The sequence below is a fragment of the Macrobrachium rosenbergii genome, chromosome 14, assembly GCF_040412425.1.
Source record: "Macrobrachium rosenbergii isolate ZJJX-2024 chromosome 14, ASM4041242v1, whole genome shotgun sequence".
In the NCBI taxonomy this organism is placed as follows: Eukaryota; Metazoa; Arthropoda; class Malacostraca; order Decapoda; family Palaemonidae; genus Macrobrachium; species Macrobrachium rosenbergii.
In genome coordinates this window covers 32,665,199-32,691,625 of record NC_089754.1, presented here as the reverse complement: position 1 = coordinate 32,691,625, position 26,427 = coordinate 32,665,199, and the positions used below count along the sequence as shown (strand labels likewise).

The window sequence follows — 26,427 nt, the reverse complement described above, 5'->3', positions numbered from 1 at the left end:
TATGTACGTGTATATCTGACTGGGTAACTATGCATGCATAAGTATGCAGGTATACAGATTTTTAAGTAAATTAAGATGGATATCTGTTTCATTAAATGTATGTATATATTTATATATACACATAGTATACGGTACATATATTTATTAAATAGTGATCCAGTGATTAGGAGTCTGGCCTCACCAGCCAAAGTTCCCAGAAATCGATTCAAGACTCTTTACCTAAACGGTGAATAATTAAGTATCTGGTAGTTAATCACCTTCTGTTGATCGCAGCAAAGCCAGAACAGGGCGTAAGGCTAGCAACTCCACTCTCTCATAGATATTCCCTCATTAAACCAGGTATATCAAGCACGACGTCTCTCCTGCTGGGTGTGGCTGGAGGAGGCGTCTGGATACGTCGTTTCCGCCCGAAGGGCAAGACCGTAGCCTACCTAATGTCAGTGGGCGCCTTCGTTTACACGCTGACTCTCGTGGGCGTGATGTTCGTCAGCTGCGACTTTCAGCAGGACCTGCCCGGGATACTGTCTCCTGACGGGAAGTAAGTTCGTATTCCTACAGATTATTGGAATGAAAGGCATTAGAAGAAAATTTATGGGTCCCGTAGTAGGGTATAGTGCTGCCGTCAGTGCACCCCACAAAGTGCGCTGTTGGCTTTACTAAAAGTGCTTTGTTTGCGGCGTTCCTTAGGCCCCTAGATGCAACCCCTTCCATTCGTTTTACTTATACCTCCGTTCATATTCTCTTTCTTCCGTCTTACTTTCCTCAACCCTCTCCTGACAATTGTTCCACAGTGAACCTGTTACATCTTTCAGACCTTTTCACTCTCAATTTCTCTTTCAGCTCCGAATGACCTCATAGGTCCCATCTCTTGCTTGGCTTTTGGCCATTGGCCTAAATTTTATATTCCAGTTCCAATTGAAAGTTCCTCGTTGGGAGAGTCGTTAGAGTTGCGGGCTAGCATTCGCTAGGCCCGAGTTCGAGTCTCCGGCCGGCTAATGAAGAATTAGAGGAATTTATTTCTGGTGATAGAAATGCATTTCTCGCTATAATGTGGTTCGGATTCCACAATAAGCTGTAAGTCCCGTTGCTAAGTAACCAATTGGTTCTTAGCCACGTAAAATAAGTCTAATCCTTCGGGCCAGCCCTAGGAGAGCTGTTAATCAGCTCAGTGGTCTGGTAAAACTAAGATATACTTAACGTAAGTTCCAATTGAAAACCTAAATTCCAAAAATAAAATGAAAATTGTGGCTCTATCGAGCGCGAAAGAAACTGCCAATAAACAGTCACTTTCCAGTGTTTCACTTTCTCGCAGCTGATTCTTCTTTTCCATTCACCAACAGAAGCGTGGAACTCTACCGAGGATGCAGCAGCGGTTGTGACTGCGACCTGAAGGAGTTTATCCCCGTCTGCGTCAGGGACGGGCCGATTAACCTCACATACTTCTCGCCCTGTCACGCAGGATGCCCGGAAACCAGCCTCCCACCTCCTCCTGCCGGGGACACGAATTTATTAGGAGAAGGAGCTGCTGACGGTATCGACCGTGAAGTGTTTTTTAACTGCACGTAAGTGCCATCCTTAGGTTGCTTATGTATAGGAAATCTTCTTTTAATATTTCAGCTGGTTTTTGAGTTTCTTTAATCTGTGTTGGCAAAGTCGTGCAAAATGTCGATTTATAAATATATAAATCTTCTGGTCTATATTTTTCAAATCCATATCACTGAAACGAATTATCATTCATGTTACAGTAATCACTAATGGTTTTTCCAATTTGTGTTACATTAATATCCTAAAGTCGGGAAAAATATCATATTGTATTGTACTAGTTTTTCAGTTGACGAGTTAATGCGTAAGCAACGTACATATTTTTAAGGATAAGTATTGTTTATGAGCCTAAAACTTCAGTGACGTATATTGTTTTTATGAATTTTATTAAGTTTTAAGATAAACAACGATTATATCAGATTTCGTGAGTCTGGATTCATCTGTTTTCTGTGCTTTTTTAATCAATTCGTCTTTTTCTCGTTATTTTAAGCTCTCTGCTTTGACCTTCATTAAAATATTACGACATATTACAAAAATGAGGCCCCAAGTGTCATTGTACTAAGTATTGGTTTAAGAAATCTCCCTAATTATAATATTATGAAAATATATTTTTTTCCAAAATTAAGTTTGGTCTCCTACCAGTGAGTAGTTATCGAGAAAATACAAGATAGTAATCACCGCCACGTAAATTATTCAACTTCTGAATCGTGGATGAATTCTCTGTATAAGTACTTCCAGAACATTAGCCCGTAGCCAAGACAAGACTTCCATCAAGCATTTTTAACCAAGCTGATATTCTTTTATGTTCTCTTTCCAGATGTGGGAGTCCATCTGCTAAAGTGACCTCAGGGTACTGTCAGGACACCTGCTCGCAATTCATCGTCTATAATGTCATTATGGTCATCGTGAGGTCTTTCATATCTGTAGGGATCATTGGTGGGACTCTCATCGGTATGAGGTTAGAATCAGCTGTTGCTGTTTGTCACTGCAGATATGAATAACTCCTGTATATTTCCTCCTTACTGTATAAGCCAGAATTGTTTTAAGCATAAATTCTAAATAGTGTTGGGACAAAAGAAAATTTATGACATAGTAGCAAAAACCATATTTAGAACATTGTAAGTCCTGTTCTAAAAATGTTTTTTGCTACTATGTCATAATTTGTTTCCTGGATGCAAATTACAATAGATCAACAGAACTCCATGTTTACACCCAAACAAGCCATACCATTTTATCCCCGTAAGGGGGCTAGTGCCGTCAGTGCACCTCACGCGGTGCACTGTAGACATTACTTAAGGTTCTTTGTAGTGTTCCATCGGCCCCTAGCTGCAACCCCTTTCATTTCTTTTGCTCTAGATGTTTTTTTATTATCTTTCTTCCATCTTGCTTTCCACCCTCTACTAACAGTTGTTTCATAGTGCAACTGCGAGGTTTTCCCCTGTTTCACCTTTAAAACCCTCTATACTCCCAGTTTTCCCTTACAGCGCTGAATGACTCATAGGTCTCAGCGCTTGGCTAAATTTTATATTCCAGCCCTAGTTCCTTACCAGTTTAGAGAGCTACAGCTTTACCAGGTAAACCTTCTATTATATTTACGTTCTTTACAAATACAACACAAGGCTCGACCTTTGACCTCTCCCTCAAATCCCTGACTTTATCTGAGGTCACCATCCATCAATTTCTCTCCCCCAGGTGCGTTTCCGTCGAAGACAAACCTCTGGCCATCGGCGTGAAGACTTCGATGGTTTCTGCCGCCCTGATCGTGAACCCTCTGATCTACGGGAGCCTCATAGACTCATCCTGCCTCGTCTGGGAGGAGACTTGCCAAAACGGGAGAGGCTCTTGTTGGCTCTACAACACAGATGACTTCAGGTTAGTTGAGGGAGGAGGGGAGACTAGTTATGAACCGTCTCGAGTCTTTCCTTCAAGATCCTTTCGGAAAGTCGAGATAGAAGCACATGCCTTAGGCCTCTCTCATTTATTCAAGTGCGGAGACCTGTGGGACAGGTATTCAAAAATCCTTTCTTAGCCCAGGTCCGAAGTAAACAATAAATAGGAAGAAAGAACGATGAAGAGTGAAGCTTTAACTGTGATGGAAGAGACGTAACAAGAGAAAGATAAAAATGAAACATGAAGAGAATTGCAAATCAGAGGAATTGCTTTAAGGAATGTCTACATTAAGTGGGTGTATGTAGCGAGGGACCTTTTCTAATAAATGGAGTTTAAGGATATTAATGACACATAGGCTTTCGAATGAATGGGCCTCTTGGTCAAGTATCAAGCAAGAAGAAAAGACGAAATATTTCACCTCTCTTATATCAGTGGTTCTAGTCAAGTAATCTCAAGTAAGAAGAATGATTTCCTATCAGCTAATAGTATACTAAAAGTATTTCAGCATCTTTTGGCTCTAAAGATACGCTAAGCCATTTTTAAATTAAGGAATTATTATTATTATTATTATTATTATTATTATTATTATTATTATTATTATTATTATTATTATTATTATTATTATTATTATTATTATTATTATTATTATTCAGGAGGTGAATCCCATTCATATGGAACAAGCCCACCATTGGGACCATTGACTTGAAACTCAAGATTCCAGAGAATATGGTATTCAATTGAAAGAAGTAGCAGAAGGGAATAGGAAATCCAGAAAGAAGAGATTGGTTATCAGACAAATCAGTATATAGCATAAACATGCTTTAAGAAGGTTAATACACGAAATTTAAATTGACACATGACCCTTTGGCCCCAGAGACTACAGTCTTTGGCACTTTCATCCCTGTCAGTTCTTAACTGGATGATAGTTATCAAGTCCTGCATTTTTATACGAATCCTGACATCCCCTCCGCCCACAGGTACAAACTACACGGCGTGTCCGCCTTCTTCATCGCCCTCTGCGCCGTCTTCTGCTTCATCGTGGCCAGGAAGATCGGCGACCTCCAGCTGGTGGACGAGAACCCTCCTTCTTCGACGCAGTCTTCCCCTGCCTCTTCATTCCTCTTCTCCAGCGGCCCGGGGGCTGGACGGAAGTCGAGTCTCAGGAGGAGTCTGAAGAAGATCTCCCGTCTCGTGGGACGGGAGAACGGCGGGTCTAGGTCCCCTGGGAGGAAGAAAGAAGAGAAAGAGGGGCGTGGGTCCCAAAGGGGAATGGGTGATGGGGATATGCAGGCGAAGAGAGAAAATGATGTAGAGAGAAGTAATGGAGACGGTTCGAAGCTGCAGCCATCTCCTGTGTTTGCTTCTGGGAATATGCTTCCCTCCAGAATAGTGAAAACAACCGGTGTTTGAGCAACTGGTGGTTGAACAACATGTTGTTTTGCTTTGCTGGGACTTGAGTGAAAAAACCAACAAAACAGTTATTATGGGACTTGAGTGAAAAAACAAACGAAACAATTATTAATCCTGTGGATGGAAACAAAAGATTTTTGCCAGTGTTGAAAACTAGGTGATTTTCCAGAAGGAAAATTTGAAAAAGTCATATGAGCACCAGATGGCGTACCGTAGCCAATGTTCTCTTGTGTAAATTGTTCAACAAGTTACTAAATTGGCCAAATGTTTCTTCAGTTCCTTCAGTAACTTGACGAGAAACTAAAGCATAACCGTCCTATTTAATAATGAAATTTTTTAAAAATTACGTCTCACAAACGACAAATGACAGAGATGTTTTCATTATATTTTTTTATGAATGAAGATTTGGATTTTTTTTATAATTCTTGTATATAAGTTATGATTAAAAGGGTTCAGTTTCTCTACGCTCCCTCGTGATTTACATAATACAGTTACTCGGAAGAACTCTTGAATGTGTGTGTGTGTTGTAGAGAGAACATAGATAATATAGTGGCTTACATGTGTGCAATAGTGTGCTGTCATATATATATATATATATATATATATATATATATATATATATATATATATATATATATATATATATATATATATATATATAGACAAGTCAAAAGTGCAAAGAATAATATGAAAAGTACATTTTATATTATTTTCTTTATAATTCATTATCTATGATAAGTGTTCTATTATACGAGATCTGACCCATGTATGCAATATATCAAGTTTATTAATATATTTATAGTGAATTCGTTCTCAGTTTTTTAGTTTTCCTTTATCATTATTTTTGCTTTTTATTTTTATTCCTTTTATTCGCAGTTTCATTTTTAAAAATTATTGTTTTTATTTGTGGCACTTAGTTTTAGCCACACACTGCTGTGCACAATGTTGGAATAGATCTTTCAAACTTTGTCAGTTTTTGAAAATTAGCATCATGTGTTGAATGGACAGACTAACTATATGGATAAGATTAATATCAAAGTAAGAACTCTTCATATAATTAATTTTATGTGTACGAAGACAGATAAATAACTACTGTTCTTCATCTTTTGCAGGTACGTAACTACTATATACCTGAAGACGCCGGAGTTAGCTTGTCCAGGGGAGGCTGTCGACCAATAATTCAGAGGACCTAACTCAGTAGTACAATTAAAGATAGCCATTGGTATTTAAAATAATTCTGACCTACTATACCGAGGACCAAAGACAAAGAATAGCCTGTTAGCTGTGTCAAGGCTAGTACCTATTCTTTGCTAATGCGAGCAAGAACACTTACATGGTGTAGTGTAGTACAGTAGGTCAGACCTTAAGGTTAGGGTGGCAGTGCCTAGGCTAGCTAACCATTTAGGCCAAATTCACTAGACCCAAGGAAACCAGGAGCACGTACAATGATAGAGGACCTAGTACAGGTATTTGCTTGTTTAGATCAGTTGAGTTGTGTATGTTCAAGGACAAGGGCTGTCACGTGACTGCGTATTGTGGGCCTAAGATTATTACTGTAGCTGGTTCTGGGAACGGCAACTCAATTTATGCAAAGACATTTACTAATCTTGCCTGGCAAAATTTAGGTTACCTGAACATTAACCTTTTCCACAGCTACAGGCTAGGTTTTTCCAGGTACCAAAACACGTTCATAGGCCATTATGATTATTTCTCAGAATAAGAAAAGATGAAAATTGAAGAGAAATGTCTAAAGGTCTTTGAAATGTCTTCAAAAGTCCTTAGAACTTTCTTCTTTTCAGTATTTTGAAAATTTTTCACATTCTCCATCTCTGTACCAGTTATAAAACTAGTTTAGGTGCATACACAATAAGCTCTTAGTTTAGCAGTCCATTAAACGAAGATGGAAAAAGTATGCTTAGAATTTTATAGATTTACAAAAACATTAGTTTATTTTCCAATTAATTCTACCTGTCTTGCCTCCAGCAACAACAGTCAAAAGTACAGAATCAGGGAGGTTAGTATGAAATATACAAAATGACTTAAACATATTTCAAAACTCACTTGCCATTGGTTGTGCCAATACCATGTGGAATTCATGGATAGAGATGATAAAGCACCTCAGTCATCAGCCACTAAAGGGTTAATCGTTGCTTTGGCGTCAGTTATTTTTAATAATTTAAAAGTGATGTCAATCAATACTAAAGGATGCTGTTCAAATTGCAACTAAAAGTCGAAGAATATACAAACATCATGTGCTACCATATTATATATCCTATGTTTTACCTAAGTCTGGATATAAACACTGATATTTAAATTTCGTCAGTGTTTTGGATTATTGTATCAAAATCAGTAGATGACAGGAATTATGAGAAAAGCAGGTTCATTTTGGAATATTGAATATCAGGAGTAATAACTGAAGGCCAGCCTAGGACAAATTTCTGAACAAACCTCAAAAAGTTGATAAGTCAAGGAGATTAGAACAAAAGGAATGGAAGAATTTAAGCAAATTTTGTTTTGCCAAAAATATCAGTAATTGTGTACTCAATTTTTTCGTTATGAAAGGATATGTCTTCAAACTCCAAATCTTTTTAGATTATATTTTCCTTGTCATTGCATGGAGGCGCACAGTAAAAGATGGGGTATAATATATATTATATACGAGAAATATCCTTCATTCATATACAAATTGCACATTATGTATGCAACAAAGGAAAACAAAAAACTCACTTTATGATCATCGAAAGCTCTAATCACTGGAAATAAATTTTTGCACCTTAGGGAGAAGTCTCATACTGGGAACTAGGGAAAAGGCGTTTTTGTATTGTTATGGGACAAAACTGTTCACGAAATTCACTTCAGTTAAAGTAACTAAAGTTTTTTTGTGGGTGAATTTAAGTTACTTTTTCACGAGCTTCAAGAAAATTGGTCTAATAGTCGTATGGTCACAGGCATATGTATTCAAGGAAAAACTCTCTTGTTAAACTTGTCCACGCTTACAGTATTCCTTGATAATGTTTTTAGCAGTTGTGGTTATTTAGAAAACAGATACACCAACACGAAATACAAGAGTTACGTCGAATAACAACAACACGTTCTTATAACCGAAGACACTGTGAGAATAGTCGTGACAATCACACACACCCAAGCCCCAAGCATAGCAATCATGATCTTCTCGAAGGTATTCAGGTCTTCGAACATGTAAGTCTCGTCCCTGTCGTCGAATCCGTACTTGCAAGAGATAGGCCTATTTTCAGGATAGGGCGTCAGCTGAAAGGAAAGGCAGGTTTGTCGAAACCCGTCCGTTAGCAAGCAGGCGATACACCAAGCCACAACTGCTTCTACGAAGACCAGAAGCATAGTCCCAACGGCGTGCTTTCGTGACAGAGCAAATGCTGGAGGGCTTTTGTTGATGTACCAAGTGTGCATGATTCCATAATGAAATAGTAGTAAGGAAAATGATAGCATTAGTATCACCAGGGGTAAATATGCTATTATATGGCACACGAGCATGTTAGGATTCCCCCAGTCCACTGTAACACCAACGTTGTTGTGGACGTAGATTGGGCAAGCCTTCCGAACAATCTGCCACCTCGCACTTACGAGGGACATTGGGACAATCACCATAAGGGATGTCCCAATCGCTAAGACGTGTAAGGCGATGCTGGTGACTGAAAGACGAGCCGTGGCTGTCTCAGCATCTAAAACACGAGCGTCAGTCGTCCTCAAACGCCTTTTGGCAGGGGACTTTTTGTTACTCTTCTGAAATCTGCTCGGTCCTTTGTGTGGAGACCTACTCCTGCTTCTGCTTCTGCTTCTGCCTCTGCTTCTGCTGCTGCTCCTGCTTCTACTCCTGCTTCGACTTCTGCTTCTGCTCCTGCTCTTGCGCCTGCTTTTATGATAACTCACAGATTGCTGTTGCTTGGCTATCTCGCTTTTAGACCTATGTGGAGAGTGAGCGTCTGGTACTGTGAGAGGCTTGTTTGGGCTTGTGGGATGTACCCTCACTGGCTGATTTCGAACTCCCAGAGGTGACTGTCTTCTGCTTCTGTTTGGCGACGGCTGTCTTCCCCTGCGAGGAGACTGTTCCTTGTGATTGCTGCCCTCTTCCCCTTCTGTGCCCGCCGGGAGATTGGTCAGCGCTTCTTGTAGTCTTAGTCTCTCCATCAACAGAATCCTGCCAGCTAACTCTACGGTTGGGAGATGAGCGTCTATTGACTTCCCTCCTCTCTCTTCTCATGGGGATCTGCTTCTGCCTCTTGATCCCTCCTGGAGGAGGTTCTTTGTTTCCTCCCTACGTCTAGCATCTCTAGAACTGACCATATTACGTTGGCCGTTATCCCTGGCATCTCTTCTGTAGTCTCTCCTTTCCCTAGAGGTGTGTGTGTTGGCTGCAGATCTGTGGTCCATAGCTGATGTTATTTTAACCTGAAAGGTTCAGTTTGATTAGTACAAGGTATTGTGTTATATTAAAATTAATTTGGCATCAAATATGGATTGAGTTATGCAGAGGTGCAATTTCTCTTTAAAAAGGCTTGAATATTTAAAAGTACAATGAGTAATATGTGCATTTATTATATGAGTTGGTTAAAAATGTTTTACAATTCCAACAATCAATCAATCAGTCATTTCCTGAGGCACCCACAGGGATGCATAGGGTCTCGATGAACTCACGCCACCATATTCTGTCCTGGGCTAACTTCAAGATCTCTCCAACACTCGTCTCCTGCTTCCCGCCTGATTGTCCTTAACCATGTCTCCTTTGGCCTACCTCTACCTCTTCTACCAAGGGCAACCCACCCCGGTGTATCTCGTTTTATTCCCTGTCTTCTGTACACGTGGCCTAGCCACTTCCAGCGCGAGAGCGTAACATACTCATCGACCGGCTGCACCCCAGTTACTTCTCTAATTCTGTTATTTGATATCCTATCCCTCCAATTAATTCCTAATATTCTTCTGAGCGCCTTATTTTCAAATGCTAAGAATTTATTATCTGAAGTCACTGTACTGTACCATGACTCATGCCCATAAATCAAAATATTCCTAACCATTACCTTATAAATTTTGATTTTTGTATGCACAGAAAAATTGCTATTATTCCAAATATTTTTAAGCATTCCCATTGCCTGATGAGACTTTTTCAATCTTTCCATAAATTCTGTGCTCAGAAAATCATCCTTATCTGAATAAGTACCTAAATATTTAAACTTATCTACTTGCTTTACAACCAAGCCTTCAATTAGACAATCCTGTGCATTTTCAATATTCATATTCATGATTTAAGTTTTTCCACTATTAATAACCAAACCAACCTTTCGACCTCCACTCACTAGACAATCCAACACACTCTGCATCTTTTCTGGTCCCTCACAGACCAAAAACATATCATCAGCATAATCCAAGTCAAGAAGTTTCACATTTTCTCCCCAGAGTATACCTGCATCCGTTTCTCTTTTGACCCTTCTCATAACGTAATCTACGACCCATACAAACAACAGAATCACACCAGACTTGACTTCAAACGAATTGCTCAAACACCCATCAACCATCACTTTACAAGATGTACCCTCATGCATGTTCATGATAACCGTCACAAACTTTTCCGGTATCCCATAATGCCTCATAATTTTTCCCATAGCCCCTCTCGAAATACTATCAAAAGCCTTTTCAAAGTCAACAAAACAAGGACTTAATGGAGTTTTCATTTGCATGCTGCATTAAATGCCTAACTATGAAGATCTGATCACTGCAACCTCACCCCTTTCTAAAACCGGCCTGTTCATCCCTCAGAATACCATCAACCACTGGCTCCAACCTGTTCAACATTACTCTACAGAAAATTTTCAAGGCTACAGGTGACAAAGTGATTCCCCTCCAATTACCACACCTACTCAGATCTCCTTTCTTTGGAGCATTAATGATCACACCATTCTTCTAACCTAATGGTATTATCCCCGTCACCCATGTCTCACTGAATAATATCTTCAAGACAAATACTTTAAACATTTCCGGGGATAAACCATCCTCTCCTGGTGCCTTATAATTCTTTAACTGTTTTATTGCCTTAACTACTTCTAGCCTGATCTCACCTTCATCAATATTTAAATCTTCCTGAGCAGGCAGTATATCCTCTTTTGGGGGTACTGGTCTATTAAGAAATGTCTCAAAGTGCTCTTTCTATCTACTTCTGATATCAAAATTTTTGGTCAATAAATTACCTTCCATATCCCTGACTGGTAAATCCCTAAGCTTACCAGCACTACCAACCAGCTCTCCAATTGCTTTACTGTCTATGCTATCCTTTGACTCTGACCATCATTTTTATTAATTAATTTTTCAGTTTCCACAACCTTTTCAGTAACAGATCTTCTTTTACCTCTCTTAGTCTTTTAACTTCTGAATCCAAACTCAAGTACTTAGTTCTTGTTGATTCAAAATTTTCATCACTAACAAAATGCATCTCACCCCTCAATTTTGCCTCGCCGCTCTTTTTGATCATACCCATGTTTCCTCAGACATCCATATCTTTTACCTCAATCTGAGTCTCCTGATTGTATAACCAGCAGCCTCATGCAAAGCTTTATTCACATCCCCAACATCTCATCTACACTTCTCCCTCCCTCCTGCAATGTTCCAACACCAAAAACCTGTTTCTGTATTTTGTTCTAAATTCCTCCTTTTCCTCTCCTTCCTTTCTAAGCATATCAATATTATACCTATCAACAACTGGTTTTCCCTTCTTCTGACTTTTTAGTTAAAGTCTTATTTTTGCAACGCTGAGATGATGATCACTATACCAATATCTGCTCCCCGATTAACACGAACTTCTAGCAAAGAGCTTCTATGCCTTTTGCTAACAGCAATATGATCAATCTGATTTTTATATTTTCCACACGATGACACCCATGTCGTCTTGTGTATATTGTGATGTTGAAAAAGTGTGCCCCCAAACTCCCAAACCTTACTCCATTTTCACTCATCCTACCACGGACGCCCATCTTACCCATACAAGCCTCAAATCCCTCATTCGACCTGCCCATTATTGCACTGAAGTCCACAATATAAATCAAAACATCATGTCCAGCAACTCTTCCTATGCCTTCCTGCTCTCCATAAAATGCGTCTTTCCTTTCATCAGGTGCATCATTAGTGGGTGCATAACACACAAACAGACTGATGTTACCATAATTTGACTTGAACTGTGCGTACAACAATCGCCCGTCCATAGGATCCCATTCACATAGAGTCTTCTTTGCCTTGCATCCCAACAGAATCCTACTCCCTGATAATGCATTCCATCCCGTCGGCCAGACGTCAACAAACATAACTTATTCCCCAAATCCAATTTATCTACCCCAGTTAATCTTGTCGCTGTTACAGCACAAATGTCTAATTCATAACTTTGAAAAACTGCCACTAACTCTTCAATTTTGCTATCCTGATTTAGCGTTCTCACATTCCAGTTGCCAACTTTGATAGTACTTTTAGCATGAATAAAAGAATTAGGAGATCGTGAGACTTCTTAGCACCCCCTGCCCATTTAAGGGCTGCACAGGACTGGGGGCCATTTCTCTTCTGTCAGAGTCCATCAAGGTTTCTTTGGCTAACTACATGAACACTTCGCCACAGTGTTGCAGTTGCAGTAGGCAGCTAACTTGCCTGCATGGCCACACCCGAAAGGTTCAGCTTTGCTGAGGCCAATCGCATGCCGGCGTGCTCCCCAGCCATTTCACTCTCAAGAAGTTTATCTACCTGAGAAGCAAACACCCCCGGCTCCCAGAGGCATTGATCTGTGTGGGTAGAGGGTGATCACTCCACCCCCCCCCCCCTCTCTCTCTCTTTCATATAAACTTTCGTGCTAAACAGGAGCAATGTCTTTTGATACATTTTTAGACTCCGTGACAGAAACGTGGTACTAGTAACCCCCATAGTAATTCTGTATCTTACCCAAATTTACTGCTTATAGTCTTCACCAAGCGGAAGATTCAAACGCAGAACTTCATGTCATTCAAATAACCTTCAGTGAATGTAAACTCTTTCTTCTAGTTTGTTATTCCGAAGCTGTACAGCTGCATTTCTTCAGGAAAAACAGTCACAGATTGTTGTGGATGTAATCTTCGTGAATAAATTATCTGGAAGTAAAAGACAGAGTTAGCTGCCAAAATAGTAAAGCGTGGTTTTATTTTTATACTAATTACAATTTTATTTTGCACAGTTATAATTATAATTCCTAGTAGTGTCATTTCCAATCATAGGCCTAGGGCTGAAAGTGTTCTATTTCCAATATATATATATATATATATATGTAATGGGTATGGTAATATTTTGGGATATATATATATATATATATATATATATATATATATATATATATATATATATATATATATATATGATTGACTATCTATTTGAGCCTCCAGTTCCAATACTTTTGAACTGTACAGTACAATCATTTCACCACTCTATCATTATCCATTCCTGCTACATTATCAAATCGTCTTAAAGCACTCTTGATGATCTTTTCATGTGCGCTGATCTTTTTAATAAATCGTGTCTTCACATTCGCTGTATAGCAGACAAAGAGTAAATTATCTCGGCAGCCTGTCGTGTTGTGATTTAATTCTTCAAAAAGTTTGACTAAGAGCAGCATTGAAACTGGTTTTCTAAATTAGTTGACATTATTCAGTCAAATAAAAGCGTACTGTAGAGTGTTCAGGAGAGAGAGAGAGAGAGAGTGCCTCCAACTCTTCCCCCTGTTGTATTGTACAGTATATCCTCTTTTGTTTGCGTCGGTTATTGCCAGAAAGGTTTGAAATTTCAAATTTTGTTTCCTTCATAATTACTTTATAATATTTATTTGCTTATGAGAAATATAAATTAGATGCATTTAAGCCTAAAGTAAGCTGCATTGCTGTCGGGAAAAGTTAAATTCTAGCTGTCAACTTACACCATTACTGCAAACTCCCCAAGAGCCCCCAGCAATCACTCGCTTATATTCGTTTGTTTTAAGTTATCTGCAATTGTTTTATCCTTCACAATCAACTTTCTCACTTAGTTCTCGAGTGTCACTTCACTGTATTTCACTTTCTTTGCCCCGAAAGTCAAAGTAATGACCACATTTAACCGTTTAAGCGACTGAGGATGAAGTAAAATACCAGTTGATAATCGATCTGACATCGCTTATCAGAGCGGAGTTGCTACACTAGATAACAAAGTTATTCAATTGTTTTAAATAGGCTAATATTTCTTTATTTTAAGAAAACCTATCATATATTTATTTATTAAAGTATTTCCAGTCTCATTCTTTATTAGGGAATTGAATTAATAAACGGACAGCAAAGAAGAATAATTGTAAAATCGGAAATAGATGGCAATATTCACAGACAGCGTAGACTCATATCACTCATGCTTTGAGTGGTGATAAGGGTGTTATCCGTTATCTGTTATTTATGTTCTTCCTGTTTTCTTTACAACCGAACCTGCGTTTACGTTGTAGAAGCCGTGACCTCATTACCCAGTCAAGGCAAAATAATTAATTCAAAAAGTTTTTATAGTTTCATCATTAGACCTATATAACTCACGGTTCTTTAAAAATGGTATCTTGGGATAAGGGTTCTTGACCTATGTGAGCCATCACAGTTGGCTAACTATCATGGTACATAATGTAATTTCTCTTGCAACTTTATATGCCATTTATATTTCTTCTCTGTATTTTAGAACATCCGGTTTAAGAATGCATTTTCAGCGATAACGATCCTTTTGCTTATCAACCGGGTCAAGGCAAAATAATTAATTCAAAAAGTTTTTATAGTTTCATATTAGACCTTAACTCACGGTTCTTTAAAAAATGGTATCTTAGAATAATCCGGACCTTAGCCATCACAGTTTAACTATCATGGTACATAATGTAATTTCTCTCTTGCAACTTTATATGCCATTTATATTTTTCTTTGTATTTTAGAACATCCGGTTTAAGAATGCATTTTCAGCAATAACGATCCTTTTGCTTATCAACTGGGTCATTCACCTTGTGATGAATAATCTTTCAGATGTTGGTGATCGTGAATGAAAAAGATTAATTTTTTCCTGACAGTATGAATTAATCAATTTGTATTAATACTGAATACAGATGCAAGAATGAGCTTATATAGAAATGGCAGCTGAATAAGGCTCTAGTGTACTGTCAGTGAGCTTGACTTAAAGGTGTCAGTTCAGGAAGTGTCCTAACAGTAAATCTCCTGTGAGTGACAGATGACCTGATAAAGTTTCTAATGTGTTAGATTACGATTCACTCTTTGAAGTTTTATGGAAAGATCAAAGTAGTATTAAGAACAGTACTAATAATAATAGTATGACATTTATACCGTGTTTCCCAAGTGTGGGATAACCGGCTAACGATGTTAGGACTAAGTTTTACCGAAATCTTCATAAGTGCTCCCCCTCCCTCTCTCTCTCTCTCTCTCTCTCTCTCTCTCTCTCTCTCTCTCTCTCTCTCTCTCTCTCTCTCTCATGATCATTAATCCGGAGATTCCCACAAGCACAACTTGAAATTAGTGACCATGTATATCCAATGCCAGTTTAATTCCCAACAATTAAGAGATAATAATTTTTGCGTCTATCATTATGGACGTTTCGTCACAGCGAATCGCATGACTTGGTAATTGGTGTGTACTTTATTCCTCTAACAGACGGGGGATTATGAACCTGCTCGTTCGGTTGCTTGTGTGTCTGTTCATAGGCATCTCAAAAAGTTATTGAGAGAGAGAGAGAGAGAGAGAGAGAGAGAAACAGCACCCACTTACGTAACGCCACTAGGCTGAACCAACCAACCATCCACCTGTCCTTCATAAAAGGTAGGAAATGGGAGACAGTCATCACAAGACCTAATATCTGCCGCATCCTGAAGCAGGATGGAACTCATTATTAAAACTCATTATAAAGGCGAAGGGGTGGTACCCGAAAAACGAGCAGGAACCAGACAGCATTCCCCAAATCACGCCACGAAAGACTTTATCGTTGAAAAGGATCGAACGTAGGACAGGAATCTGATTTGTGGATGCCATTGGCCGCTCAGACACGTTGCTCAGAGATCGTGTTGACTTATTGTTTTTTCAGTCCTGTCTTTAGCTTTCTTCGTCATATTTTTTAAGAAGGAAGGGAGGGCTTCATTAGGGGGAGAGAGATAGAAATGGGAGGATACACACACATATGTAAAAAATACACTGACACATAAGGCATAAGCACAACAGATGTACCTACGATAGCATGTATACTATAAATTTCTAATTAAATGTTTATACAGCATTCGTTTGCTTATAGGCCTACTCTGTTGTTGCACTGAATCTTTCCTGCATTTGCTCTTACAAATCACTGCACAATAACATTTATGTTAATATTTTCTTAATGATATTTAATTAAAGACACTCTCTGATGACGTTGTCAATAAACTTTGATTGAAAGAAAATTAGACATATATCCGCGCACTTTCAAAGTGATTTGCCTTTTAGCTTAATTACTGTACTTGTGCATTTAATATTCTAATCTGAGCGCAAGAAATAGTTATATGATTTTCCCATTAAATGAAAACCTTTAAGCGGGCTTCCATGACACCTTGTCAGCATTTAAATGATAGAATCTAAATTCTTTTTCTTTCTCTCATGTCCATAACCATTTCACAGGACGATGACTTCCTCATTCTCTGAATTCGGCCAAATAAGCCTAACTTGGACTATCATAACCTCATAAATGGCGTATTTGCTTTCTCTCCGATATATCTTTCATTCATACCTCGTCCTCACTGTAAATTCTTGTAAACTCTCCTCTTTCGATCACGTAAGTTAAACTCGTTTCATGTATCCGATACTCGACTGAGCTAGTATTTTCCCGCCAAAACTAGACGACAGTTGTGCTGCTAGTCCTCTCTCTCTCTCTCTCTCATTATTTTGTCTTTAACAGCGTTCATCGCAGGATTTGATCCATTGTCTAACTCCAGCGATTAACGCTGTTGCTAAACCGTGATTTGCAATTTGCAGTTGCATGAATCGTGGACGTGACGATCACATTTATTTGGTAAAGCGACGCGTAACTTTGCCTTGACACACGAGAGAGATAGAGGGAGACAAAAGTGAGAGATAGAAAGAGGGGTGACTCTTCAGACGTTTAAATGACAGTTCATCGCTACACGCGTCCCTTAATTATACCGTAGCTCATGGTATTTTCCAGTGTGCTATATTTACGCCTTGCTAGCCACAGCTAGTACTAACTTATTATTTATATTTAATTGTTTTTGTTTCTATTACTGCCAGTGAATATTCCATTTCTGATACTTAATTTCATGTTGAAATTACTTCTGTCGGGTCGAATTGTAGGCTGTTGAACAAGATATTTTTTGAGTCTAGGTTTGTGGATGTACATTTTATGAATTGATACTGTTAGTAGGAGTTGGATGTGTCCTTTTATTTTACGAATTAAAACCCAAAATACAAGTCTCACAAATGTTATTTAAACGTAGACATGTAAAAAAGGAAGAAACTTTCAGTCATCTATTTTTCATTTCTCTATGAAATCGAAAGTTGTAGTCGCGCATGCTTACAGTTTAGTCCGATTCTCACTCGTTCCGTGTTTCTCGAGCTGATATTTGCTTGTATTTTTTTTAATCAGTATTCTCTCATGACCTGGAACTCTAGTAGCTTCTTCGGTGCTTCTGGGATCCTACGATATACTTCAGATTAGAAGGTGAGTCTATGGCTGATTATAAATCTTCCACTAACAACAGTCACACTCACCCACCTACTGTTTAGCATCGTGGCAAAGCAAAAGGTATCCTATGATTAATGGTCAAGCATTTCCATTTATGAATGTGTATAACCGTTAATTAATTACAAAATTTTTTCAGGTATATTGCAAGTCAAATTTTCAATTTATATTTTGAAGGAGTTCTGCCATTCGTCTCCGATGGTTTGTTTACTCATGTAGGATCTTTGAACTTCTTGTAAAATTGTAAATGGCACTAACCTCGGAAAAGTAGGCCCAGAGAGAGAGAGAGAGAGAGATAGAATTATAGACGACTTGTAGTCTCACTACGTTGAAGTTAAACTAAGCTTAGAAATGTAGGCACAGGGCATAGAAGAGAGGGAGAGTTAAACGTCACCATGGTCAAATGGTGAATGTAAAAGCTAACATTAACGCCCCGGCGTTGCGATGTATTTCTCTACATTTGAAGTATAAAAGATCCCCTTAGATGAACTTCAACTTGCGTAAGAGGAGGTCCAATGATTTGGAATGGTGGGGGGCGTGGTTTTCGTGACCGATCTCTCTCTCTGATATGTTAGTAATTTTTGTGTTGGAGAGTTGGAGTGTCCGAAAGGAGCTCTACCATTTCGAATCGACACGAAAGAACTTCCAGTTCGGAAGGCAAATGTCGCGAGAGCATGACGGATATTCACAGGTTTTTAAATGTCGCTCGTGTTTGCGAGTGAATGGCGTGCGACTGCCGTTCCACGAATATTATTTGATGACGTGCGGATAAATGTAATGTCTAATTATTTACTCCAAAGGCTTTTGGGCCTTACTGTGACTCATTTTCAGGTCAACGGACGGACGTTAACCTTACACTTTTTATCCCTCGGTTAGCCTACGGTTAGGCTTAGTGCCATTTTGTTTATTCTCTGAAGAACAACGTTATCTGTAAGTATGCTCTTGTATAAAAATGTTTCTTTCAACGAATGCTCATGATGAGGCCTTCTCCGAGGAGTAATATTCTTCAAAATTGATATTTTGGCTCAGATAGGCCTGCATAATGAGGAAAGTTCCCAACATCCGCCCAGCACATAGATTTCCATACTTTCAGTCATTTACATTATACAGATAAACGGATTATTATACTGTAATATATATACCGATGGCGCCAAATTTGAATTAAAATACGGCATCACCACGACATATGTACTATTGTCTTGATATAAAAATATCGTCAAATTTCACGTACATTTAGGCTGAACAGTGTTCATGTACAGAATTATACTTGCTGATGACAACGGATACATGATTAAACGTTAATGCACTATTGTATCCGAGTTCACGTTACGTTTGTATCACACGGGACACTATTTTTATCTGCATGCCGCAAAGTGTCAGCAAGTTGTCAAAAGATGTCAAGAAACTTGTTCGCCTGACAAAGATGCTGGAAAGGTGCCGTGTTGTGATCAGGCCTTCACACTTAAAAAAAAAAAAAAAAAAGTTACGTAACATTACATCACATTCTCCATCAAAGAATCTCCCCGTAAGTGGTGATTACATGCAGTTTGTCAAGAATGACTTGACGATTCCGCCGTGAGACGAGACACTGTGGAATCGTGTGAGGTAACGACGGTTGCGGTTACCGATTATTGCGACTTGGTAATAGGGGAATGGCGAGTTTTCTATCTCAAGAACTAGAGAGAGAGAGATGTATGCAATTTCACAGACAAATCTGGCGTTATCATTCAGTGCAACAAGGAGCGGAACTGTGACCTATAATGTTTCGTTTTCACGAAGTCGAAGTCGTAATCAAGATATTTTGATAAAAGTACTGTGGTTACGCTGAAATACACAACTGTAGCTGTTTTAAAATGGTTAAATAAATGAGAATCTGGTGCAATCTTGTATTTCTGACATCACAGAACGCAGCAAAGTTAAATTCGAAAGAGGTATTTCAAAATGTGAGACTATAAATTGCTAAGCGGCCGTCGGTCCGTCGAAATGGTGCACACGATAAAGTGCAAGTGGACACGAAACTTCAACGAACGCAGTTTGCGTAACTCTCCTGTTAAATGCTCACGTTTAGAAAGGAGATAGGGTTTAGTACGTCCTTAGACCTACAAGAAAAAAGTATAGTACTATATTTGCTTTAGGAATTTAAGTTTTTGTAGGTCTTGTTTTCTTATTCATTGATTACTGAAACCTCAAGAAGCTGCCGTTATTAAAACTGTTCTAAAATTCTCCACGTAATATTCTCTTTTGTAATGCCACTACAGCGTAAATAATCTCTTTTTTCCTAGCTAAACCTTTTATTTATTCTTTCTGCCCCACTGCAGTTCCCCAAAATGTTCTCTGGTGTCAACCATCATGGATCTTGTAAGTTCTCTCACCTGTTCATTCCATTTCCTTGTCTTTAAACCTAGCCCATTTTTATTTGTTTTCTTATATGAACCTCTGGCTTCCTTTTTACTATCCTTATATTCCTTGATTGAATTCTCAGCCACATTTGCAATACTTTCCACCCAACATATTCATTATTTTCTTCAGTAATGAAAGGATTTATGCCTAGCACCGTATGTTGCCACCATTATTATTATGAATATTTTTAGTAGTATGTATATCACCTGGTCACTGTTATGTCAACATGAAGAAGGCTGTACCAATCATATATCTCTTCCAGACAGAATAACTGTTCAGTACAGTCCTTCGCTATTCTTAGGCCCCCCTTTGTCTTCTTCAAGGGAAATGGCTGACAAATGCTAAGTAATTAGCGTAGTCTTATCGCGTATTTCCTGCCAAAACGGCATCAAAAAAAGATCAATTAACTGCCAAATATATACATCATCTCAGGTGACCTCGCAACACCCATAATCACCTCTTCACATCAGCCTACCTCTTCCTGTTTGTGTTTGTTATGATTTTGATAACCTTTCATACTTCAAGAAATCATACTTTCTTCCTTTCGCTGTATTCTTTTTCTTTGGTCTATGGCTAAATAAGGCTATGAGTTGCCCAACCCATCCGCCTATGTATTAAAAATATAACCAAATTGTTATAATTTCGTCCATTAAACTGGTAAATGTATCTGTGACTTTTTCTGTTCTGGGTAGGGGCGTTAAACCCTAGACTTATCTGAATAAAGCTGACGTGGTAACACTGAAATCTACGATGATTCTACAGTTCAAAATTATGTGCGGAATTTGTATAAAGCAATAATAATGACATTTTAAGTTTTGGGAACGTATAACGATAGAATGATAAGTACTACATACGCACTTTGCAAAATCAAACAGAGCGGGAAGTGTATCATTATTAGTGAATCGATCAAGTAAATCAGATACTCTTGATACTTGAATTGAGATGAAAAAAAATTGTGATGAGAAATAACATTTATGTGGTAACGCGAGATGATGGCGTTGTCAGCAGTGATTGAATAGGAGATGTCTTTATTTTTTTTGTTTTCCAGGAGCACTTTCGCAAGACTAAATACTCTGTCAGATTGCTGAACATCTAAATTAAGCTCAAAATTAATAATTATTCTAAATATTTTTGCAGTTTTTGAAAGCTTTCTCTACCAGTTAAAGATTCTTTGGCCTATCAGTACTGTATTGAAACCTGAACTGTATTTAGTCCAATTTATTAGTCTCCACCATAGTAGTTAAGAGGTTTCTTCGGTTCAGAGAGTGACAAAATATCAGTCTTCGATTGCTTATTGTTCGAAAGTAGAGCATTCTTATCAAACATAACTGAAGAAGAAACCCGGAATGTTATAACTACTTCCTAGAAACCTTCGAACCTAGACTGGTTTTCAGGGATCAGATTTTCATTCGAGAATAATGTCGCCAACAGACACAAATAACACCAAGGAATAAACAGTGAATCACTGTTCTCCAACGACAAAGACTTCCTCTTTGTGACAAAACCAGGAAAAGTAGTTTGGTTCTTTTTATAACATTCATCTTAATGTCACAAGGTTTAAAGAAAGACAAAGTAACATTTAAGAAAGATAATAAGCCATGTCCGGAAAAGGGACAGAATTAAGTGTGAAATAAATCATTACAGTGCCATAGAGTTTACCAGGATATGGTTTTCTGAGAGCTCGTACTAGAGAATACAAAAGCTAATTTTACCCAAGAACTTTTTATTCAGTGGCTCTCGAGCAACGGTGACCCACTGATGCTAGCAACAGACGCCTAAGATTTTCCACTGCTTCAGTAAAGTATTTTAATTTCTTTTGAGAAACAACGGAAATTTTTTCATTATATCTCGACGGTTCTGTATGAACAATTTACAAATGACCAGAATAGGTTTCTAACTATGATGAGTAAGAACAGTAGCGATCAATAACAATATTAATCCTAAATATGTTTAATCAATCATAATTGATTTGTAGCTCACTCCAATTATTATTTTATCCATAAAACTTCGCTTTTAATGAAGTAAAAGCGAGTAGTAGGGACTAAGCCTACAGAAGGTCTTTAGCCTAAAATGTCTTTAGTCCCTAAAGACCAGGCTACCCATATGTAAAGAGAGAGAGAGAGAGAGAGAGATCAACCAAACAAGAGAATGTAGTGTAGATGCAGGAACTATACTCATTTGTAGGAGGAGCTTACGAACGTAGACGCCGAGGTTGTATCAAACGGATTACGCCAAGATCCGTCAGTGCCTCGTTGGACTGTTAAGCGTAAGGTTGTAACTGCTCACTGGCTCCTCAGTCTTCTTTGCAACTTCAGAGTAGACGATATTATTCAGGTAAAGATTAAGAGAGATTTATCATGAGTGTGAGTTTTGTTTATGGCTGTTTGTTTAATGTTGTGATTTCTGTATTTCATATATTTCCGAAGTAAATCATTTATTGGCTATTGTGTATTCCTTAAGGTAGGAAATTTATGTAATCATACATACATATATACATATATATATATATATATATATATATATATATATATATATATATATATATATATATATATATATATATATATATATATATATATATATATATATATATATATATAATTTTTGATTGAATTTGCTCCTCTTGTCAATTCCATTTGTTCCTCTAGGCAAAACTGCATCCTAGTTTTTATATATATATATATATATATATATATATATATATATATATATATATATATATATATATATATATATATATATATATATATATATATATAAACTAAAACTAGGATGCAGGTTTAGTTAAAGAGGAACAAACGGAATTGACAAGAGAAGTAAGTTCAGTAAAAAATAATGAGCAAGTGTTAAACTACTTAACTTAGAAGTATATTAAGAGTTGGTTCTAAACATGGAGACACTGACTCAACAAGGAGTGCCTCTTACCATGGCAGTTGTTTTTGTTCTATCTCACCAAAGGTAAAGCTGAAGGAAGCCTGGGTAACTTGCTTGAAATTCTGAAAGACCGAGAGAAGTCAAATTGGTGGTTCTGTTTTTGTCTTGGCTACTTAGCTTTACTTAGACCTATATGTTTCCTCTTTTTGGGGGTTTTTATTTCCTGTTTATAAAAATTTTGCATTAAAATTTCATGAATGATCTAGTAAGCTAGATAAAAATTATCCCAATAATTTACTGAGCAAAATGGTATAATAGTTTTATCCAAAATTTATTCAGAGAAAGTACCTCAAAATTACCCAAAAGCTTACTGAGCAAAGTTGCATCAAAATTGTGCCAGTATTTGCAAAACAAAAAAGGCATCCACTTTTACAAACAAAGGTGCTTTAAGAAACAAATCCTTTGAACAAAACTTCATTTTGCCTCAAAACTTGCAAACTCTTGCATATAAACGCATACGAGAGTGAACTTTCATTTTAAGTTGCGTGATGAAGGCCTATGGTTTGCTTGAACACGTTGCTCTTCAGTGTCACAGCGGGAGTTTTAAGATAGAAACAACTTTAAAACTTGTGAATCTTCAGATAATCACATCTGTTCCATTCCTGGGACAACGCACTGAATGGCCCATAAGGGATGTCATTTTGAAGGTCCTTCTTGTAATATATTTGTGACATTCCTGTCACCAGGTCTTGTTACACTTCATGTAGTATGGCTCGAGAATGCATCTTAAATATATGGCTTCATTTGTACTCAGCATTATTTAATTGATTTTTATTCACTTATATTATCATGCTGAATGCCTACAATTGTTCACTTCACTTACTTCAACCGCAGGCCTACCTTTTTCACTGACCAAATTCCCAAGAGCCTACGCTTTTGTTCGCAGTTATTCTCCATGATGTGTTGTACTTTTATTGCTTATTTTTTATACATCGACATTGCCTAATTATCTGCTGTGATGATGTGATGGCATAATGTCTGTCATTTGTTGCATGCGTTTGGTCTTTGACTTGTATGTGGAACTTCCTGTCATTTTATCACCCGAGACATTTGCTGTCTTACTCTAGTGGTCTTTCTCATTAATAGTAATATAGGCCACATGTTACATAATAGGTTTTATAGCAACATGTAGTATTTCTCTGCTCCCCCCCCCTTTCAAAAACTCAATGAAAATGTGACTATCAGTTTGGGCTTATACATTCAATCTCAAATCGATGGCAAAGTAGTTTTACAGATAAGATATCGTTCGTCTTCACTTTTGGTTTGTCTCTGATTTTAGGTGCAAATCTCTAATTTATTTTTTTTTTACTCAAGAATATTTTTTTAGCCTAAATATAAACCAGGCTCCCAGGGTGAAATAAACATAATAAGACTTGATTTATTGATTGATCGCATTTATATTCTAGCTCTTCATAGCTTTCAATTTCATATTCTTCTTCCTTTTCTTCACCTCCTGCAGATGATTTCCCTTTCACTCAATACGAACGATTGGCTCAATGGTATTCCACTTAGCCAAGCAAAACCTAAGCAAACATAAATTAAGACTTGTGAACACGATTCCTGTCAGCCAAAAATAGAAGAGATAAACTATTATGAAAGCTATTTCCGGCTTCATCTAGTCATAATTCTTTCCAGTTCATTCTTCTTCCCTGGGAAAACTCGAGAGGCTGCGCAAGAGCACATTATTTCCTTTAAATCCCCAGAGAACCAAATAACTGAGCAGTGGCGGAAATTCATGGGAAAAATAACCGTCCGAAGAATGAAAGTAAAAGTATGGAGCCTGACCTTAAAATCGATCCCAAAGATTGCAAGCGGAACATGACGATCGTTGGGTTAGCTCACTCTCTCTCTCAGTCACGCATCAGTGACATTTTCAAAACAAAATCACCTCTGGTAATCGCCGAAAATTCTTCTTTTATTCACCCGGGATAGGAATTGAGCACATCAGCCTAAGGCTTCATTCGATTAAAAAAGTTAATATTTATCGAAGGCTGCTCTTTGGCGCCGTGTGAAGAAAGCGAAAACTTCAGCTTCATCATAACGATGAATTGATGTGAATTTGCAATAACGGTATTGCCAACTGTCTGGCAAACTGTTAAACTTTATGTTGTTTAATGTGATAATCATCTTGCGCGACAGTTTACAAACTGTTCTGTTGATAAAGTGGGATTTTAATCACAAGTCTGTTGTTTTATAAATTGCTAATATATATTTACTAGAACTTTAAAGGTACAGTAGCATTATTATTTTCAAATTATGATTAATAAACCAGACAAAAAAAAATGGACTATGCTCACGCAAATTTGAAACTAACCTACATCACTTGGTTTGCTTCCGTTACGCTATTTTCACTATATTTGCCGACTTAAATCCTTCAACGAGAGTAAAAGCATAGAGAAAGGCTGATAAGTAAATGAATCTTAAAGTAAAAGATATATGAGAAGAGAATTTTTTATGAAAAATGTTGAATGTTGAGTATAAAAGACAGGTAGCAACTGAAGTAGGTCTATATATAACTGTGGCAGTGACTATCGTCTTGTTTGTTTTACTCTAAGCCACCTTCTATTACGGGAGTGGGTTAATGTTGAATGAATAATATGTATGTATATATATATATATATATATATATATATATATATATATATATATATATATGTATATGTACATATATATATATATATATATATATATATATATATATATATATATATATATATATGTATGTATATACATATACCTGTACATACATATAATATATAATATATGTATATGTACATATATATATATATATATATATATATATATATATATATATATATGTATATATACATATACATACATACATACATACATACATACATATATATATAGATAGATAGATAGATCAGGTGAACCACCAGTATCTGTCATACTTAATCTCGCACTCTTTCAGGAACAGACCAGAGCAACAGTTACTTAAACAATTCTTTTCTAAGCCACCCCAATCACTTCCCCCCAAAAATCAATATCCCTTGCAATCCATAGAGAAAGAATAAATTTTAGATACCGAATTGACAGATTCAAATGCAAAAAAGAAAGGTTCATCGACCGTTTATGTCTAAGTTACGCCTCAATTCTCGATTCTCCGGCAGTTATGGTTCGTTGGAGGCTGTAATGAATATTTAATTATCACTCTTCCTTGCAGTTCAGTTATTAAATAGAATTTTGCTATACTTTTGTTATAATGATGTTTTTTTGTTTCTCGGTTGCTTGTTTCAGCCTTGGCCTGCGAGGAAATGTAGAGGTGGTCGTTTGCTGGCTATTAAAAAGCACATTCTTAGAGCAAACTCGTGTACGGACGTGGCTTGATTAGTCTTATAGCTGCAATTGTTTCCTTTTACTATTCTCTCACTCATTTCGAAAATACAGAATGAGTTTATAAGTTTAAGGAAAACTGAAATTCAGAGACAGAACTCGAGTAAATTCAAAGAAACGACAGAATGGATTCAGTTGGCGCCA

At 37.4% G+C, this 26,427-nt stretch overlaps 2 protein-coding genes across 8 annotated transcripts in view; one reads left to right on the top strand and one right to left on the bottom strand.

Moving 5' to 3' along the window:
- LOC136845875 (solute carrier organic anion transporter family member 74D-like) overlaps positions 1-26,427 on the top strand; it is a 194,341-nt gene that overhangs the window by 156,043 nt on the left and 11,871 nt on the right. For 4 of the 6 annotated variants that reach the window (XM_067116303.1, XM_067116301.1, XM_067116302.1 and 1 more), the window contains exons 11-14: positions 340-538; positions 1,341-1,562; positions 2,360-2,500; positions 3,235-3,414. In XM_067116303.1, the coding sequence (XP_066972404.1) occupies positions 340-538; positions 1,341-1,562; positions 2,360-2,500; positions 3,235-3,414 (742 nt within the window). Of the gene's footprint in view, positions 1-339; positions 539-1,340; positions 1,563-2,359; positions 2,501-3,234; positions 3,415-4,409; positions 4,984-26,427 lie in introns of those variants that run through there. The other 2 variants (XM_067116307.1, XM_067116305.1) reach the window with 1 other exon arrangement.
- On the bottom strand, positions 7,426-13,982 carry LOC136845878 (uncharacterized). 2 transcript variants are annotated; one of them, XM_067116313.1, is made up of 3 exons: positions 13,789-13,976; positions 12,787-12,971; positions 7,426-9,267 (listed from the first exon to the last, which is right to left on the bottom strand). In XM_067116313.1, the coding sequence occupies exon 3, from the start codon at positions 9,004-9,006 to the stop codon at positions 7,912-7,914; it is 1,095 nt and encodes a 364-aa protein (XP_066972414.1). In that variant the 5' UTR covers positions 9,007-9,267; positions 12,787-12,971; positions 13,789-13,976; the 3' UTR covers positions 7,426-7,911. The 2 variants fall into 2 exon arrangements, with proteins under 2 accessions (XP_066972414.1, XP_066972415.1); XM_067116314.1 differs by lacking the exon at positions 12,787-12,971 and having other exon boundaries at positions 13,787-13,982.

Bases quoted from the DNA above. Each gene is read 5' to 3' on its own strand.
- LOC136845878 (XM_067116314.1), bottom strand. From the start codon at position 9,006: ATGGAGAGACTAAGACTACAAGAAGCGCTGACCAATCTCCCGGCGGGC.